The 20,422-nt window shown below is 47.6% G+C and overlaps 1 protein-coding gene across 1 annotated transcript in view; it reads left to right on the forward strand.

Annotated features, from left to right (window-relative positions):
• Nucleotides 1–20,422, forward strand: part of KALRN (kalirin RhoGEF kinase) — a 396,845-nt gene that overhangs the window by 319,649 nt on the left and 56,774 nt on the right. The window contains exon 51 of the mRNA XM_077273330.1: nucleotides 7,095–7,154. Within this exon, the coding sequence (XP_077129445.1) occupies nucleotides 7,095–7,154 (60 nt within the window). The remainder of the gene's footprint in view (nucleotides 1–7,094; nucleotides 7,155–20,422) is intronic.

Consider the following 20,422-nt stretch of genomic DNA (forward strand, 5'->3'; position numbering starts at 1 on the left):
ATGTAATGTATGTACACAGTGACTGCACCAGCAGAATAGTGAGTGCAGCTCTGGAGTATAATACAGGATGTAACTCCGGATCAGTAATGTAATGTAAGTACACAGTGACTGCACCAGCAGAATAGTGAGTGCAGCTCTGGAGTATAATACAGGAGGTAACTCAGGATCAGTAATGTAATGTATGTACACAGTGACTGCACCAGCAGAATAGTGAGTGCAGCTCTGGGGGTATAATACAGGATGTAACTCAGGATCAGTAATGTAATGTATGTACACAGTGACTGCACCAGCAGAATAGTGAGTGCAGCTCTGGGGTATAATACAGGAGGTAACTCAGGATCAGTAATGTAATGTATGTACACAGTGACTGCACCAGCAGAATAGTGAGTGCAGCTCTGGGGGTATAATACAGGATGTAACTCAGGATCAGTAATGTAATGTATGTACACAGTGACTGCACCAGCAGAATAGTGAGTGCAGCTCTGGAGTATAATACAGGATGTAACTCAGGATCAGTAATGTAATGTATGTACACAGTGACTGCACCAGCAGAATAGTGAGTGCAGCTCTGGGGGTATAATACAGGATGTAACTCAGGATCAGTAATGTAATGTATGTACACAGTGACTGCACCAGCAGAATAGTGAGTGCAGCTCTGGAGTATAATACAGGAGGTAACTCAGGATCAGTACAGGATCAGTTATGTAATGTATGTACATAGTGACCGCATCAGCAGGATATTGAGTGCAGCTCTGGAGTGTGTGTGTGTGTGTGTGTATGTATATATATATATATATATGTATATATTATTACAGTGCAGACCAAAAGTTTGGGAACATCTTCTCATTAAAAGATTTTTCTGTATTTTCATGACCATGAAAATTGTACATTCACACTGAAGGCATCAAAACTATGAATTAACAAATGTGGAATTATATACTTAACAAAAAAGTGTGAAACGGCTGAAAACATGTCTTATATTCTAGGTTCTTCACAGTAGCCACCTTTTGCTTTGATGACTGCTTTGCACACTCTTGGCATTCTCTTGATGAGCTTCAAGAGGTAGTCACCGGGAATGGTTTTCCCTTCACAGGTGTGCCCTGTCAGGTTTAATAAGTGGATTTCTTGCCTTATAAAAGGGGTTGGGACCATCAGTTGTGTTGTGCAGAAGTCTGGTGGATACACAGCTGATAGTCCTACTGAAGAGACTGTTAGCTGCTTTTTCTCGGTCTCCCATGACAGCACTACGGAGAGAGGGGATCCACCCTTCGGGGACAGGAAACCTACAGATAATAGGGCGGTACCTCTCCCTCCCATCAGTTGGTTTCCTGTCCCTGACTGGGAACCTCTTTTCAGGTCATCACCATCAACCTTTTTTAGACACTATAGATTAAATCTAACCTCTGTGTCTGACTTGACCTTCGGGCGAAGGGTTCTCGAGGCGGTGGTCCCTCCCTAAGCTTAGTCTCTGCAATTCTCTCCGTAGTGCTGTCATGGGAGACCGAGAAAGTCATAGTTACTCACCGATAACTGTGTTTCTCGGAGCCCATGACAGCACCCGCTTATTCCCTCCCATCACGAGTGCGGTGAGCACCTTTATTTACATATAATTTAATGTAATATAGTCACGGGGTTACTCTAATAAGAAATGTTTTTAATATGTTATTCTCTGTTGTAACTAACCTGGAGGTCCTCCGATGCTCTGTAAACCAACTGATGCAGGGGAGAGGTACCGCCCTTTTATCTGTAGGTTTCCTGTCCCCGAAGGGCGGATCCCCTCTCTCTGTAGTGCTGTCATGGGCTCCGAGAAACACCTTTATCGGTGAGTAACTATGACTTTTCTTGCCATAATACAAATTCTAAGTAAAGAAAAACGAGTGACCATCATTACTTTAAGAAATGAAGGTCAGTCAGTCCGAAAAATTTGGGAAAACTTTGAAAGTGTCTCCAAGTGCAGTTGCAAAAACCATCAAGCGCTACAAAGAAACTGGCACACATGAGGACCGCCCCAGGAAAGGAAGACCAAGAGTCACCTCTGCTTCTGAGGATAAGTTTATCCGAGTCACCAGCCTCAGAAATCGCAGGTTAACAGCAGCTCAGATTAGAGACCAGGTCAATGCCACACAGAGTTCTAGCAGCAGACACATCTCTACAACAACTGTTAGGGCTCATTTCCACATGCGAGGCACACGTCCGTATCTCGCATGTGGAAACCAAGCTGTGGAGCCGGCACTGCAGAGCGGAGCGTGCGGCCGCATAGGAACACATGGAGCTGCACAGCTCCGCTCCAAAGTGCCCCGGCGCCAGAGCTTGGTTTCCACATGCGAGATACGGACGTGTGCCTCGCATGTGGAAATGAGCCCTTAGGAGGAGATTTTGTGCAGCAGGCCTTCATGGTAAAATAGCTGCTAGGAAACCACTGCTAAGGACAGGCGACAAGCAGAAGAGACTTGTTTGGGCTAAAGAACACAAGGAATGGACATTAGACCAGTGGAAATCTGTGCTTTGGTCTGATGAGTCCAAATTTGAGATCTTTGGTTCCAACCACCGTGTCTTTGTGCGACACAGAAAAGGTGAACGGATGAACTCTACATGCCTGGTTCCCACCGTGAAGCATGGAGGAGGAGGTGTGAAGGTGTGGGGGGGCTTTGCTGGTGACACTGTTGGGGATTTACTCAAAATTGAAGGCATACTGAACCAGCATGGCTCCCACAGCATCTTGCAGCGGCATGCTGTTCCATCCGGTTTGCGTTTAGTTGGACCATCATTTATTTTTCAACAGGACAATGACCCCAAACACCCCTCCAGGCTGTGTAAGGGCTATTTGACCAAGAAGGAGAGTGATGGGGGCTACGCCAGATGACCTGGCCTCCACAGTCACCAGACCTGAACCCAATCAAGATGGTTTGGGGTGAGCTGGACCGCAGAGAGAAGGCAAAAGGGCCAACAAGTGCTAAGCATCTCTGGGAACTCCTTCAAGATTGTTGGAAGACCATTCCCGGTGACTACCTCTAGAAGGTCATCAAGAGAATGCCAAGAGTGTGCAAAGCAGTCATCAAAGCAAAAGGTGGCTACTGTGAAGAACCTAGAATATAAGACATGTTTTCAGTTGTTTCACACTTTTTTGTTAAGTATATAATTCCACATGTGTTAATTCATAGTTTTGATGCCTTCAGTGTGAATGTACAATTTTCATGGTCATGAAAATACAGAAAAATCTTTAAATGAGAAGATGTGTCCAAACTTATATACACCCACAAAATAAAAGTAATGCCACATTTTGTGCCTGTGCTAAAAGTGGACTACACTGCTAAAAGTGGACTACACAATAGGTTCATAGCACAAAACAATAATCGTGGCTCTTGTTCCCTTTAAAATGTATTAACGTCCTATGTGTGCCCCAAAAACTAGTGCGTCATCCTTAGCTAATAACCCCCGGCCATTTTGTTCTCTCACTACCCTGTCAATGATTTCATAATGGGCACAGCGGCAGAGACCTCTGTCCTCTCAGCAACCTCTGACTTTATTCTCCACGGTAGGTCTCTGTCATGCTATAGAAGGTCCAATCACAGAATGGAGCGATCACGCTAAAGGACGTCCAGCCACAAGTTGGAGCTGTCACACTCTGGGAACTCCATCCACAGGAGGGAACCTTCATGTTATGGGAGGTCCGAGCACAAATGAGAGCTGTCACACTATGGGAGATCCAACTGCATAAGGGAGCAGTCACATTATGAGAGGTCCAACCACAAATGGAAGCTGTCACGCTATGCGAACTCCAACCACAGGAGGGAGCCATCACATTATGGGAGGTCTGACCACAAATGAGATCGGTCACACTATAGGAGGTCCAACTGCAGGAGGGAGCAGTCAGATTATGAGAGGGCCAACCACAAATGAAATCAGTCACTCTATGGGAGGTCCGACCACAGAAGAGAGCAGTCACTCTATGGGAGGTCTGACCACAGGAGGGAGCCATCACATTATGGGAGATTTGACCAGAGGAGGGATCTGTTATGCTGTGGGAAGTCCAACCACAGGAGGGGGCGATCACGCTATGGGAGGTCTAAGAACAGGAGGGAGCCGTCACATTATGGGTGGTCCGACCACAGGTGGGAGGAGTCACGCTGAAAGACATCTAGCGACAAATGGGAGCCATCACATATGGTAGGTCTGATTACAAATGGGAGCGGTCACTCTACTGGAGGTGCAATCACAAGGGGAGGTAGCGTACAGAGTATAGGAGTTCCGACCACCGGAGGAGTGGTCACGCTATGCGAGGTCCTACCACAAAAGATAGCCATCACAGTATGGGAGGTCCGACTACACAAGGGAGGCAACACAGTATGGGAGGTCTGGCCACAGGAGGAAGCCATCACATTATTGGAGGTCCGGCCACAGAAGGGAGGCAACACACTATTGGAGGTCTGACCACAGAAGGAAGCCATCACATTACGGGAGGTCCTACCACAGGCGAAGCGGTCACTCTATAAGAAGTCCCACCACAAAAGGGAGCCGACACATTATGGGAGGGCGGACCACTGGAGGGGAGCGGTCATGCTATGGGAGGTCCGACCCCTAGAAGAAGCCATCACATTATGGGAGGTCCGACCACCGGATGGTGCAGTTGCGCTATGGGAGGTCCGACCACAGGATGAAGCCATCACATAATGGGAGCTCCGACCACAGGATGGTTCAGTCACGCTGTGGGAGGTCCGACCACAGGATGGTTCAGTCACGCTGTAGGACGTCTGACCACAGGATGGTGCAGTCACGCTGTGAGAGGTCCAACCACAGGATGGAGTTGTCACGCTATGGGAGGTCTGACCGCAGGGATGGTGCGGTCACGCTATGGGAGGTCCGACCACAGGAAGGTGCAATCGCACTATGGAAGGTCCGACCACAGGAGGAAGCCATCACATTATGGGAGGTCCGACCACAGGATGATGCTGTCACGCTATGGGAGGTTTGACCACAGGAGGGAACCGTCACATTATGGGAGTCCCGACTACAGGCGTGAGCCGACACATTATGGAAAGTCCGACCACAGAAAGAAGTGGGCACATTATGGGTGGTCAGACCACAGGGGGAGCAGTCTCGCTATGCGAGGTCTGACAACAGGGAGCCGCTATTTTATGGGAGGTCCGACCACAGAATGGTGGTGTCACACTATGGGTTGTCTGACCACAGGAGGAAGCCATCACATTATGGGTAGTCCGACCACAGGATGGAAGTGGTCACACTATGGGAGGTCCAACTACTGGAGGGAGCCGTCACACTATAGGAGGTCTGTTCACAGGAGGTAGTGGCCGCACTATGGGAGGTCCGACCACAAAGGGAGCTGTCACATTATGGGAGGTATGACCCCAGTAGAGAGCCGACGGATTATGTGAGGTCCAACCACAGAAGGGAGCGGTCACAGGAGGGTGCGGTCACGCTATGAGAGGTCTGACCAAAGGGGGAGTAGTCACACTATGCAAGATCCATCCACAAAAAGGAGTCGTCATATTATGGGAGGTCCGACCATGGCACACTATGGCAGGTCCGACTATAGGAGGGAGCAGTCACACTATGGGAGGGCCGACCACAGGAGGGAATGGTCTTGTTATGGAGAGGTCTGGCCACAGGATGGTGCGGTCATGCTATGGAAGATCTGACCACAGGAGGAACCATCACATTATGGGAGGTCTGGCCACAGGGGTTAGCGGTTACACTATGGGAGATTCAACTCCAGAAGAGGCACGGTTACACTATGGGAGGTCCGACCACAGAAGGGAATGGTCACACTATGGGAGGTCCGACCACATGGAAAAACTTTCACATTATGGGAGGTCCAACCACAGGGAGGGGTAGCAGTCACAGTATTGGAGGTCCAACCATGGGGAGGGGTAGCAGTCACATTATTTGAGATCCAACCACAGGATCTCAAATAATCCCATCACACTATGGGATGTCCTACCACAGGAGGGAGCAGTCACAGGAGGGTGCGGTCACGCTATGAGAGGTCCAACCACAGGAGAGAGCAGTCACACTATGGTAGGTCTCACCACAGGAGGGAGACAACTTTTTTTGGAGGTCCGACCACAGGGGGAAGTGGTCAGACATAGGGAGGTCTGAGCGCAGGAGGGAGCCAACACTTTATTGGAGGTCCAACCACAGAAGGAAATGGTCAAACTATGGGAGGTCCGACCACATGGAAAAGCTTTCACATTATGGGAGGTCAAACCACAGGGAGGGGTAGCAGTCACATTATTGGAGGTCCAACCACAGGAGGGAGCCGTCACACTATGGGATGTCCTACCACAGGAGGGAGCAGTCACAGGAGGGTGCGGTCACACTATGAGGGGTCCGACCACAGGAGAGAGCGGTCACACTATGGTAGGTCTGACCACAGGAGGGAGCCGACACTTTATTGGAGGTCCAACCACAGAAGGGAGCGGTCACATTATGGAAGGTCCGACCACAGGGGGAAGTGGTCAGACATAGGGAGGTCCGAGCACGGGAGAGCGATCACATTATTGGAGGTCTGACCACAAGTTTCTATTTTATTTTTTTGCAGGTTTCGGGTCTATATATAAGGTGCTAGTGGTGACATTGGTGCAGCTAATCAGATTGCTTGTTATTTTGGGCACTATGAACAGCAAGCTGGTAACTAATAGTGATTAGTGAGTGTACTCGTTGCTCGGGGGTCCTCTGAGTATTTGTTAGTGTTCGGAGATTTAGTTTTCATCGCGGCAGCTGAATGATTTACAGCTACTAGCCAAGCTGAGTACATGTGGGGGTTGCCTGGTTGCTAGTGAATCCCCGCATATAATCAAGCTGTCTAGTAGCTGCAAATCATGCTGCTGAGGCGATGAAAACTTAAACTCCGAGCAGTCACAAATACTCGGAGACCACCCGAGCGTGCTCAGGAAAACCCAAGCAAGGAGTACTCTCGCTCATCACTAGTATCTAAGTGTCAGTGCTTGTTGGTGGCTGCGACTTCCTCCAGGGACTCTGATGGGAGAACGACACATTCACACATCTTCCTCTAATAGAAAATTTTTGTATTTACATTCATTATTCTCTTTTTCCCCCTTCTACCTGCTGAACAGGATCACAACAGCTCCGAAGAGTCTGAGTGCGATGACTTTGACCCCAGCGCTAGTATGGAGGTAGGGAAACTGGACGTCATTCACCATAATGTGGATTATTGGTGCGGATGTGGAAGACGCTGAGTGATCGTTAGCGCAGGGAAACCAAGAGACTCCAGATCAGGGGTTGGGGGTAGGAGAGGTTATCGTGGAGCCACGAGCTCCACAGAACTGGTGAATGCTACATTTCTAGCATCAAACATCCGCAGATGAAATGAGCCAAAGATCATGTGGGTTATAACCCGGCCGCTGAATTGAGGTTATCCATTGTAGGACATCGGGGGTCCTCTAATGACCAAGCCCCAATACAGTGTCAGCAAGGGAGAAGCCCTGTAGAGGAACCTATGATGGGGCCGTCCAATCTGGGGGAGACTCCATGCTAGGTATAAACTTGTCAGGTCCATGGTTTCCATTCTCTGAGCTCAGGTTATTGTAGCAGAGAGGAACCACAGGAATCTGATAAGCTCAGAAATGAGGAACGTATACAAATCTACCCCAGAATCTCCCTTGTGCCCCCTTGTATCGGTCTGTGGCTGAGAAGCTGCTTGCCTCTGCAGGAGACCTCCCTGCTCTCTAGTTATTATTCCACTGTTTTTTCTACCAATCTACATTGGATATCCTCCATTTTGTAACAGGTATGTTAAAGGGAATCTTAGCTAACTTTCACTCCCCAAACTATACGCACATGTCGCTCTTTCACAGAGAAGTCCAGCAATACCTTTACATCGCCGTTCAGTTCCTCCATTACTGAGAAAGTGTCAATTGAATCTACATGCAATTGAGGCAGAAATGCTTTCAGTTTGTGGAAGCACTTCCCAAACCTCTGTCACTCCAGGTCTAATCTCTGCCCAGCGCTGCCTTACTGAGCTTGACTGACAGTTCCTTCGCTTAAGGTCACACAGCACAGAGGCTGTCATTCAAGCCAAGAGAAAAGCAAGGCTGGGCGGGGAGGCCAGCTGAGGAGAGCGAAGGCATGGGAAGAGCTTTCATATGCCAAAAGCACTTTAGCCTCATTTGTATATCAATTCAAACTGATTTCTCAAACGGGCCATGCAAAGGGATTGATGGAATCGATTTTAAAAGAGCTACCTGTGCAGACAGTGTGGGGGTGAAATGCTGCTGACAGACTCCCTACAGTCCTGCTCATCGTTACTGGCACCCTTCATTTCTTCATAGACTGTACAATATGTTCAGAAATAAATGGAAATGTACCAAAGTCCTATTCTCAGGATTTTGTAATTAGTGGTCCGCAGTAATACAACAGTAAAACATTGTTTTTGTCTTACATGTTGTAATTTCAAAGAAACAGAATAAACAACATGTGCAGCAATAAAGACCCCTAATCAATACTTGGCTGCACACCGTTTGGTAATTATGACGGCCTCCTGACGTTTCTTGTAGCCATCTAGAAGGTTCTTGCACTTCTCGGCTGGTATTTTGTTCAAGCTCTTGAATGGTTGCAGGCTTATTTTTCCCAATGGCAGATTTCAGCTCACCAGCACTCAATGAGTTCTCACCAGGTCAGAACTCATTGCTGGCCATTTTAAAACCGTCCATTTTTTCTTTTTGAACCATTATTGTGTATTTTTGGATCATTGTCTTGATGGAGGACCCATGATCTTTAACACAAACCAAGTTTTCTAATACTGGGTAGCACATTTCACTCTTAAATCTCTTGATAATTCTCTGATTTCATTCTTCCTGTGATACGGTCAAGGCCTCCTGTGCACCAGGTGGCAGGTCTTCCCTCTGAGCTATTCAACTCGCTGGACAGTTCCTTGCTAAACGAGACACTAGTACCTGTGTCATGCCCGTTGTCTCCACCCCAAGTTCCTGATTGATCACCCTACTGAAACCTGGCTCTGCACTTCCTTCATTGCGAGATTATTGTGCTCCAGCCTTTAGTCTAGCTTCTTCCCAGCTGGTGCTTATCCTCAAGATCCTACTGCTGCTCTGTGTACCGACCTCTGGCTATTTCCTGACTATGATTCCTGCTTAGCCTCTCAACTAAACTGCTGCTCCGTGTACCGACATATGGGTAAATCCTGGCTACGGATTACTGCTTATCCTCCCAACTATACTGCTGCTCCGTGTACCGACCTCTGGGTAAATCCTGACTATGATTCCTGCTTAGCCTCCCAACTATACTGCTCCTCCGTGGACCGACCTCTGGCTATATCCTGACTACATTACCTGCTTATCCTCCCAACTATACTGCAGCTCCGTGTACCGACCTCTGGGTAAATCCTGACTACGGATTACTGCTTATCCTCCCAACTATACTGCTCCTCCGTGGACCGACCTCTGGCTATATCCTGACTACATTACCTGCTTATCCTCCCAACTATACTGCAGCTCCGTGTACCGACTTCTGACTATATCCTGACTACGATTCTGGCTTATTCTCCCAACTACACTGCTGCTCCATGTACCTACCTCTTGCTATATCCTGACTACGATTCAGGCTTATCCTCCCAACTATGCTACAGCTCTGTGTACCGACCTCTGACTATATCCTGACTACGTTACCTGCTTATCCTCCCAACTACACTGTTGCTCCGTGTACCGAACTCTGGCTATATCCTAACAACGTTACCTGTTATATCCTGACTACGTTACCTGCTTAGCCTCCACACTATACTGCTGCTCCCTGTACCGACCTCTGGCTATATCCTGACTGTTACCTGCTTATCCTCCCAACTATATTGCTGCTCTGCGTACCGACCTCTGGCTATATGCTGACTACGTTAGCTACTTATTCTCCCAACTACACTGCTGTTCCATGTACCGACCTCTGGATATACACTGTGTTCCAAATTATTATGCACAAAGTTTAGGAGTGATAAGGTTAGAATTTTTTTGTTTGTCATTTAAGCTCATTGATGGTGATGTGTGTCAGGGCTCTTTATATCACTGAAAGCGATTGCAGATACCTGTGCACATTAGTTTGGCCGGTGTGTCCAAATAAAGGCAAGACTACTTAAGAAGGATGTTCCACATTATTACGCAGCCTACATTTTTTGCCAAAATGAGAAAGAAAAAGGATGTGTCGGCTGCTGAGAAGTTACAAATTGTAGAGTATTTAGGTCAAGGCATGACTACAATCAACATTGCCAAGACACTTCATCGTGATCATCGCACAATCAAGAAGTATGTAGCTGATTCCCAGCACACACGTGTGCGTGCTGATAAGGAAAAATTGAGGACTCTTTCCAACAGGCAATTGCGTTATGTTAAAAGAGCAGCTGCAAAAATGCCTTGTCATAGCAGCAGACAAGTTTTTGAAGCTGCTGGTGCCTCCAACGTCCCCAGAACAACAAGATGCAGGGTCCTTCAGAGGTTTGCAGCTGTGCGTAAGCCGTCCTGTCGACCACCTCTATCCACTGCACACAAGCAGAAACTGCTCCAGTGGGCCAAACGATACATGAAGACTGACTTCCAAACTGTTCTGTTCACCGATGAGTGCCGTGCAACGCTCGATGGTCCAGATGGATGGAGTGGAGGATGGCTGGTTGATGGACACCCCATGAAAACACGGATAAGGCGCCAACAAGGAGGAGGTGGAGTAATGTTTTGGGCTGGAATCATGGGGAGAGAGATTGTCGGCCCCTTTATGATCCCTGAAGGGGTAAAGATGAACTCCATAATCTATGTGGAGTTTCTAAAACAACACTTCCTGCCATGGTTCAAGAGGAAGAACCGTGCTTTCCGCAGCAAGATCATTTTCATGCATGATAATGCACCGTCTCATGCTGCAAAAAACACATCTGCATCTCTGGCTGCTATGGGCATAAAAGAGGACAAACTTATGGTGTGGCCACCATCCTCCCCTGACCTCAACCCCATTGAGAACCTCTGGAGCATCATCAAAAGGAGTGTCTATGATGGCGGGAGGCAGGTCACATCTAAGCAACAGCTCTGGGAGGGTATTCTGTCCACATGCAAAACAATTGAGGCAGAAACCATCCAAAAACTGACAAATTCAATGGACGAGAGAGTTCAGAAGCTTCTTTCCAACAAGGGGTCCTATGTGCAAATGTAACATCACCTAGAATAAAGGTTTCACTTGAAAACTGTTTGATTTCATTTTGTAATAAGCTGATAATGCTTATAACTTCACAATCGACCATTTTTTTGTTCAAAAAAAAAGGTTGAAAACTCTGCTGTGCATAATAATTTGGAACATGCATTTTGAGTGTTTATTTTTTTTTTAAAGATAATGTTTTCATAGGCAGTTTGTTCCAAAACATTGCAATTATACTAGAATAGTAGATGACTGGTAAATAACAATGACTGCAATTCAGATAGGAAATTTAGAGAAAATAGGAGGAAATATTATTTGCATAATAATTTGGAACACAGTGTATAGTGACTACGATTCCTGCTTATCCTCCCAACTACACTGCTGCTCCGTGTCCCGACTTCTGGCTATATGCAGACTATGATTCCTTCTTATCCTCAAGATCCTACTACTACTCCATGTACCGACTTCTGGCTATATTCTAATTACGATTCCCGCTTACCATCAAGTTACTACTGCTGCTCCGTTAAAGGGAACCTGGCACCCCCCCCCCCAGGCGTTTGTAACTTAAAGAGCCACCTTGTGCAGCACTAATGCTGCATTCGGACAAGGTGGCTCTTTTAGTTATTGCTCGTTGCACCGCAGAAATAATCGCTTTTGAATTTGGTCCCTCATACCTGTGAAATCGCCAGGGAGGCAGGTCTTTCCCCCGTCATCCAGACACAACACAGCCGTCACTCTGAGAGAAGGGCGCTGCCTCCTCGGCGTTATTCAGTTGTCCAGGCACCTGCGCGGTCATATTCTGCCTTGGGCATGCGCAGTCCGCGCTGCCCGATGTGATGCAGTGACCCCTGCTACAGCTAGGTGGCGCTGCATGTGGCCTCAGGATATGCATGGAGGCATATCTGTAGTTGTAATGGTTGAACTAGCCACACACACCTCCCACCTATGGGAGTGGTTACAAGTATATAATGTGACCGTGTGGGTCACATGGAAAGAAAGAATGGATGGACCTGAGTGGTCTGTGTGCCAGGTCCTGGAGGGCCTCTGTGTTGGGAGGTCCTGGGAGTAGGACTAGATCCCTGAGGAGCACATGGGGGAGGCCTTGGACCTGGGGTCCTGTGTGTTGGACGGTCCCAGATGGGGATGGACGTCCTGAATAGCGCACAGAGAGGACGCGTGTGCAGAGTCCGTGATGGCACTGCATTTGGGGAAGCTACAGCCCTTCTGAGGATCTGGACTGTCAGGTGGCCTGGTGAGCAAGGCATTGCCCGGGACGGTGATCCCAGGTCGGCAGCTTCCCTGTGAGAGAGAGTACTGACAGGAGTCAGCATGTGGAGCAGGAGCTCCTAGAAGATAACCCAGCGTATGGGGTGCTGTGCGGTCACCCATGGTAACTGGACGGAGTAAGGTCCAGCATGATTAGAAACCGCAACCGTAATGTCGTATGTTGGTGCCTGTTGTGCTCCATGGACATTAATGAACTGTATGGCGTGCGGTCACCCACGATAACTGGACACAGAGGTTCGGCGTGTTTAGTGACCGTGTTTCAAAGCCGTATACTATGATGTGAAGATTGATGTAAAAACTGTTTGCTTGTCCTTCATATTTCTGTGGCTTATGACTCCATAATAAACCACATGGACTGTTAAAGTGAAAACCCGTGCCTGACTACGTTAATCCGCCGCCAAATGAGTGTTCCCCAATACACTCAGTAAGTGCAATCTTACACCGACAACTGACATCACTTGATGTCTTGTTTACTGCGCCTGCGTGCACCTTCGGCCCGAGATCCCACGCGTGCACGCAGGCGCAGTAAACAAGACATCAAGTGATGTCAGTTGTCGGGCAGCGCGAACTGCGCATGCCCAAGGCAGAATATGACCGCGCAGGTGCCTGGACAACTGAATAATGCCGAGGAGGCGGCGCCCTTCTCGCAGAGTAACAGCTGTGTTGTGTCTGGATGAGGAGGGAAAGACCTGCCCCCCGGACGATTTGAAGGTATGAGGGACCAAATTCAAAAGCGATTATTTCTGCAGTGCAACGAGCAATAACTAAAAGGGCCACCTTGTCAGAATGCAGTATTAGTGCTGCACAAGATGGCTCTTTTAGTTAGAAACGCCTGGGGGGGGGTGACAGGTTCCCTTTAACCGACCTCTTGCTATATCCTGACTATGCTACGTGTCTGTGCTGCCCCTAGTGGTTGCAATATCACTATTGTAACTTAGTTTATTGCATAGCATTACCAGACTCAGCAGAGCAACCCCACAGCATTCTTGATCCTCCTCCATTCTTAACTGTTAGTAGGGGATTCTTTTCCTTGTAAGCTTCATTGCTCCGTCTGTAAACAAACTCTTGCTTTGCATTCTCAGAAAGCTCTATTTTTGTTTCATCTGTCCACAGAACATTTACTTTAAAGGATTGTGGTTTCTCAAGGTTCTCTTTGGCAAAGATCAAGCCTTCCTTTTTATGTCTTTTCTTCAGCAATGGTTTCTTCCTTGGCCTTCGCCCACAAGGCCCTGCTTTGTTGAGTGTTTGCCGTATGGTACTTGTTGAAACCATGACCCCAGAGTGTTCCAGGTTTGCCTTCGGGTCTTTGGATGTTTAACGTAGTGTTTTTTCCACCATTCGCACCAACCTTCTAATACATCATTTGTGAATTTGCCTCTTTCCCCAACATCCAAGTAGGTTCTTGACTGTTCCATGCTTGGTAAACTTCTTAATAACATTGCGCACTGTTGAAACTTGGATATCAATGTCTTTGGAGATGGCCTTATATCCTTTGGATGTCTTGTGTTTCCTAATAAAAGCAGTGCTGATGTCCACAGACAGCTCCTTTTGTCTTTACCATTGTGATAAAGGAACAGGGCCGATGTCACGATAATGTATAAAATGGAGTAGGATTTTTCATTTTCCCCCTGTTATCAGACATGCTGTGGGCTCTGACTCCCCCTTTCTCTCTTTGCTTCTGCTGTATGTGTGTGTGAATCCTTAACCTCTCATTCTCTCCCACCTCAAGAATGTTTATGGCTTCTAGCTGCAAGCCGATCTCCCTACATTGCTCATTTCTCCCTCCTCCCATCTAGTACCAGCAAAAACTGGCATAGTCTCTCTCAAAAGACATGAGGTTCTATATTCTATTATAGGGAGATATTGGGCCACCGATTTGGGCTAGAAAAATAAGGAGTACATATTGCAAATTGCCATCGGTAGATCTGTCAACCACTGTAAGCGCTAGCAGCTAAACACAACGAGTACAAAGTGCAGATTTCTCCTGAACCGTGTTGAACAGCTAGCCAGAGTCTAGACTCTGTGAATAGCCAATTTCAATATAAGATGAATGATGCATGTGTTGTGACTCTGCTAGATTTGCGAGCCAAGCTATGAGAATTATAAGTATTGCTGGTAAAATCTGTAACTTTGAGGAGAGTGGAGGGTGTAGGTAAACCAGCCCCTTTAGTGGTGTCACAAGCCTGCAGGTATAAGTCACTGCACTCAACCCAGCCTTCATTCTTGCCTGGGATTTCCCTACCGAAAGACCTCCTAATGCACTGGGATATTTGGCTCCGCCTACAGGATGGTTAGCTGAAATAATCTAAGCAAATGTGAGTTTTATCTTTCTTTAATCCATGTTTTTTTATAATTGCTGTACATACTTTACATTGTCTCATATTGTAAAATCTTGATATGCCTTTCATAAACACTGCTGAACACAAAAAAGTAGTGCAATAGTCCAAATATGTGAAAAGATCATGAAAAAAAGTTTATTATATATAAATGCTTGGACAAAAATCATGGAAATAATAGTGGGATAAAAAGTGGCGGCAAAAAACACATGGAGCACTAGGAGCAGGACAACGATCCCCATGGTATAAAACAAGTGCACAGTACTGAGCATATCAAACAGATCAAATCCATGCAAAAGTGCCCCACAGTAAAAATTAGAATTGTAGCATATCACATATCAGGCCGGGAGCACATGGAGAAATATAGCGTAGAGACAAAAAAGGAAAGCATACCAGTAATGTAGCAGGGTGATCGTGGGGTGGGTAGGAGACGGCACGATTACCCTGCTACATTACTATTACCTATTGGCAGCACGGTGGGATTCCTGACAGCCGACCATGTGACTTTTTAAAACACTGAAGTCATCATTCATTGGCCAATTAATGTCACATGGGCACCGACCATTATTCACAGGTGATTCTCATTTGTGATTTATCACAGACGAGTCACAAAGTATTTCCATAATAATGTAATGTAAAGGGGCCAATATCGGTGTCACCGCAGATTTAGGGTTTAATATTTTTCCCTACCATTGTTTCTTGTCTTATTGTTTCTCATTTGTTCTTTGGTCTGTGTCCAGATGAGGAGCTGAGCGGACTCGGGAAGCGCTAGCTCCGTGCTCCTGCAGACCTTCTGCGGCTCAAAGCTGCAGACAACGGTGGGGGAAACCCGCACTATCACTCACCACGGCCTCAGGCAGGGTTCGGGCAACTTTTGAAGATGGGAAAGAGGGACAAAGGCGGCAAATTTTAGGCCACGCCTCTGACCACACCCATTCATAATTAGTCACACCCATATCCACGTCCCAACCACACCCATTTAGCACTGACGATCACACTGTTTCATATACAATAATTATAAACAAAAAAATATGGCCACACAGTGCTCCATACTATATAATGACCACACATGATGCCCCATACTGTATAATGGCCACACATGACGCTCCATACTGTATAATGACCGCATGCATACTGTATAATGACCACACATGATTCTCCATACTGTATAATGACCGCACATGATGCTCCATTCTGTATAATGACCACACATGATGCCCCATACTGTATAATGGCCACACATGATTCTCCATACTGTATAATGACCACACATGATTCTCCATACTGTATAATGGCCACACATGACGCTCCATACTGTATAATGACCGCATGCATACTGTATAATGGCCGCACATGATGCTCCATACTGTATAATGACCGCACATGATGCTCCATACTGTATAATGACCGCACATGAGGCTGCATACTGTATAATGACCGCATATGATGCTCCATACTGTATAATGACCGCACATGATGCTCCATACTGTATAATGACCGCACATGATGCTCCATACTGTATAATGACCACATATGATGCTCCATACTGTCTAATGACCGCACATGATGCTCAATACTGTATAATGACCGCACATGATGCTCCATACTGTATAATGACCGCACATGATACTCCATACTGTATAATGGCCACACATGATGCTCCATACTGTCTAATGACCGCACATGATGCTCAATACTGTATAATGACCGCACATGATGCTCCATACTGTATAATGGCCCCACATGATTCTCCATACTGTCTAATGACCGCACATGATGCTCCATACTGTATAATGACCGCACATGATGGTCCATACTGGCCGCACATGATGCTCCATTGTCATGATTCTCAATGGCGAGAGAACATAGCCCAGCATATATGAGAACTAGCTCTTGGAAGATGGAAACTATACTGACCATGAACTAAACCTGCCGCACAACTAGAAGTGGCCGGGTAGCATGCCTACGTTTTTTATCCCTAGATGCCCAGCGCCAGCCGGAGAACTACCTAATCCTAGCAGAGGAAAAGACAGTCCTGGCTCACCTCTAGAGAAATTTTCCCAAAAGGCAGACAGAGGCCCCCACATATATTGGCGGTGATTTTAGATGAAATGACAAACGTAGTATGAAAATAGGTTTAGCAAAAATCGAGGTCCGCTTACTAGATAGCAAGAAGACAGAAAGGGCACTTTCATGGTCAGCAGAAAACCCTATCAAAACACCATCCAGAAATTACTTTAAGACTCTAGCATTAACTCATAACACCAGAGTGGCAATTTCCGCTCACAAGAGCTTTCCAGACACAGTAACGAAACAGCAGCTGTGAACAGGAACAAAATGCAAAAACACACAAGGACAAAAGTCCAACTTAGCTGGGAGTTGTCTAGTAGCAGGAACATGCACAGAAAGGCTTCTGATTACATTGTTGACCGGCATGAAACTGACAGAGGAGCAAGGTTATATAGCGACTCCCACATCCTGATAGGAGCAGGTGAACAGAGGGGATGATGCACACAAGTACAATTCCACAAGTGGCCACCGGGGGAGCCCAGAATCCAATTTCACAACACTCCATACTGTATAATGACCGCACATGATGCTCCATACTGTGTACTGGCCGCACATGATGCTCCATAATGTATAATGACCGCACATGATGCTGCATACTGTATAATGACAGCACATGATGCTGCATACTGTATTCTGGCTGCACATGATGCTCCATACTGTATAATGACCGCACATGATGCTCCATACTGTATAATGACCGCACATGATGCTGCATACTGTATAATGACCGCACATGATGCTGCATACTGTATACTGGCTGCACATGATGCTCCATACTGTATAATGACTGCACATGATGCTCCATACTGTATAATGGCCGCACATGATGCTGCATACTGTATACTGGCTGCACATGATGCTCCATACTGTATAATGACCACACATGATGCTCCATACTGTATAATGAGTGCACATGATGCTCCATGCTGTATAATGGCCACAGTTCTCCATACTGTATAATGACATACAGGCAAGCAGCTCACACACACGCTCACACACGCACACAGCTCACACACACGGCTCACACACACCTCACACACATGCAGCATCACACACACATACACACGCAGCATCACAAACGCAGCTCACAAACACATGCAGCTTTGACACAAATGCATCACACACGCAGCCATCACACACACACACGCAGCCATCACACACACACACACGCAGCCATCACACACACACGCAGCCATCACACACGCAGCCATCACACACACACACGCAGCCATCACACACACACACGCACCCATCACACACACGCACCCATCACACACATGCACCCATCACACACACGCACCCATCACATACACACCAGATACCTCATACACACATGACACACACACACATGCAGCATCTCACACACACACACACACACATGCATGCAGCAAAAGATACACACACATGCAGCATCACACACACACACTCCTCTGTGTTGCAGGGGCGGCTGATCTGTCCATGTGCAGCTCTTGAGTTTCTCCGGCTGCTCACAGCTCTGCACTGTCCCGGCACCTCCCCCGTCTCTCCTTCTCTGCCAGGATAGCAGATAAGAGCAGGAGAAGCCGGAGCTCCGTGCACACACAGGAGGTAGTGAGTTGCTGACCTCTCATCTTGATCGCTGCTGGCTCTCAGCCTCTCTCCCTCAGCGTGGCAGGCAGCGCAGCGCCGCACAGGGGGCGGGGGGCAGGGTCGGTGAGGAGGACACCCAGCTTTTATTTAAAAAAAAAAAAAAAACAGCCACAAACCTAAGTTACTCAGGTGCCGCCCCCTGCATTGTCCCCGCCCTAGGCACGTAGTGCGGGACAACTAATGTCCCTCCCGGGATCCCGGGGCTGACTGTCAAAATCAGGACAGTCCCGCGGGATCCGGGACGGTTGGGAGGTATGCGAAAGACCCTGCTGAGAGTTGTAAAGCCGCCATACACAGTATATACACAGGACACCGTTCTGCCCCATCACAGAGGCCACACTATAGACCCTGCTGGGCGATGTAAAGCCCGCCATACACCATGATATCACCTCAGCCTCACCTGTGCACACAGGGGACAGAATAGTCACATTGAGGAGAATCTGGAGGAATTCACCCCAGCCCACAACCACTTAGTGGATGCTGATAATGAGGCAGATGAGGAGACCACCGCCCTAAAACTGAAGCTGGGGGACCACTCCAGACGCAACAATCTGCGCTTCAGGGCGATACCAGACAGCGCTGCTGCGGACGCATTGAAGGAGTTCCTAACGGATTTTTTCTGCATTGGCCCCCGAGGCGGAACAGCGAGACCCCATAATAGACAGAGCGCACAGAATCCCCCAACCCAAAAGTGCCTCTGCACCCAGGGATGTAATCGCCCGGCTTCATTTTTACCACTTCAAAGTAGCCATCAGTAAAGCTGCAGCGATTGGACCAGAGAGATTCAAGGGCATCCTGGTGCTCACCGACCTCTCCGCCATCACCCTGACCAGACGGCAGGAATTCTCCACAGCCCCCAAGATTCTACGGGACCACGGGATTGCGTACAAGTGGGGCTACCCGGTGATTGCCACCAAGAATGGAGCCTCACAGGTCCTGACTTCCCCCCCGAGAGGCCATGACTCTGCTGCAGAAGTGGTCGGTGGATGAGGATACCAGCTCCCCATTGAAGAAGAAGCACCCCACCCCAAGGATGGAGTGGACACGAACAAGAAAGCAGAGGATAGAACTTTGTTTTTATTTTTCACCATTGTCTGCGGAGGCACAAGAGGAGAATTTGTTTGTTTCTCTCAATATCCCCCCACTATATACTGGATAGCGGAGCATATCCCCCCACTATATACTGGATAGCGGAGCATATCCCCCCACTATATACTGGATAGCGGAGCATAAGCCCCACTATATACTGGATAGCGGAGCATAAGCCCCACTATATACTGGATAGCGGAGCATAAGCCCCACTATATACTGGATAGCGGAGCATACCCCCCACAATATATACTGGAAAGCGGAGCATATCTCCCCCCACTATATATTGGATAGCGGAGCATACCCCCCACTATATACTGGATAGCGGAGCATACCCCCCCCCCCACTATATACTGGATAGCGGAGCATACCCCCCCACTATATACTGGATAGCGGAGCATATCCCCCCACTATATACTGGATAGCGGAGCATAAGCCCCACTATATACTGGATAGCGGAGCATAAGCCCCACTATATACTGGATAGCGGAGCATACCCCCCACAATATATACTGGAAAGCGGAGCATATCTCCCCCCACTATATATTGGATAGCGGAGCATACCCCACACTATATACTGGATAGCGGAGCATGTCTCCCCCCCCACTATATACATACTGGATAGCGGAGCATATCCCCCCACTATATACTGGATAGAGGAGCATACCCCCACTATATACTGGATAGTGGAGCATAAGCCCCACTATATACTGGATAGCGGAGCATAAGCCCCACTATATACTGGATAGCGGAGCATACCCCCCACAATATATACTGGAAAGCGGAGCATACCCCCCACAATATATACTGGGAAGCGGAGCATATCTCCCCCCACTATATACTGGATAGCGGAG

Source organism: Ranitomeya variabilis, chromosome 7 (genome assembly GCF_051348905.1).
Source record: "Ranitomeya variabilis isolate aRanVar5 chromosome 7, aRanVar5.hap1, whole genome shotgun sequence".
NCBI classification, from domain to species: domain Eukaryota; kingdom Metazoa; phylum Chordata; class Amphibia; order Anura; family Dendrobatidae; genus Ranitomeya; species Ranitomeya variabilis.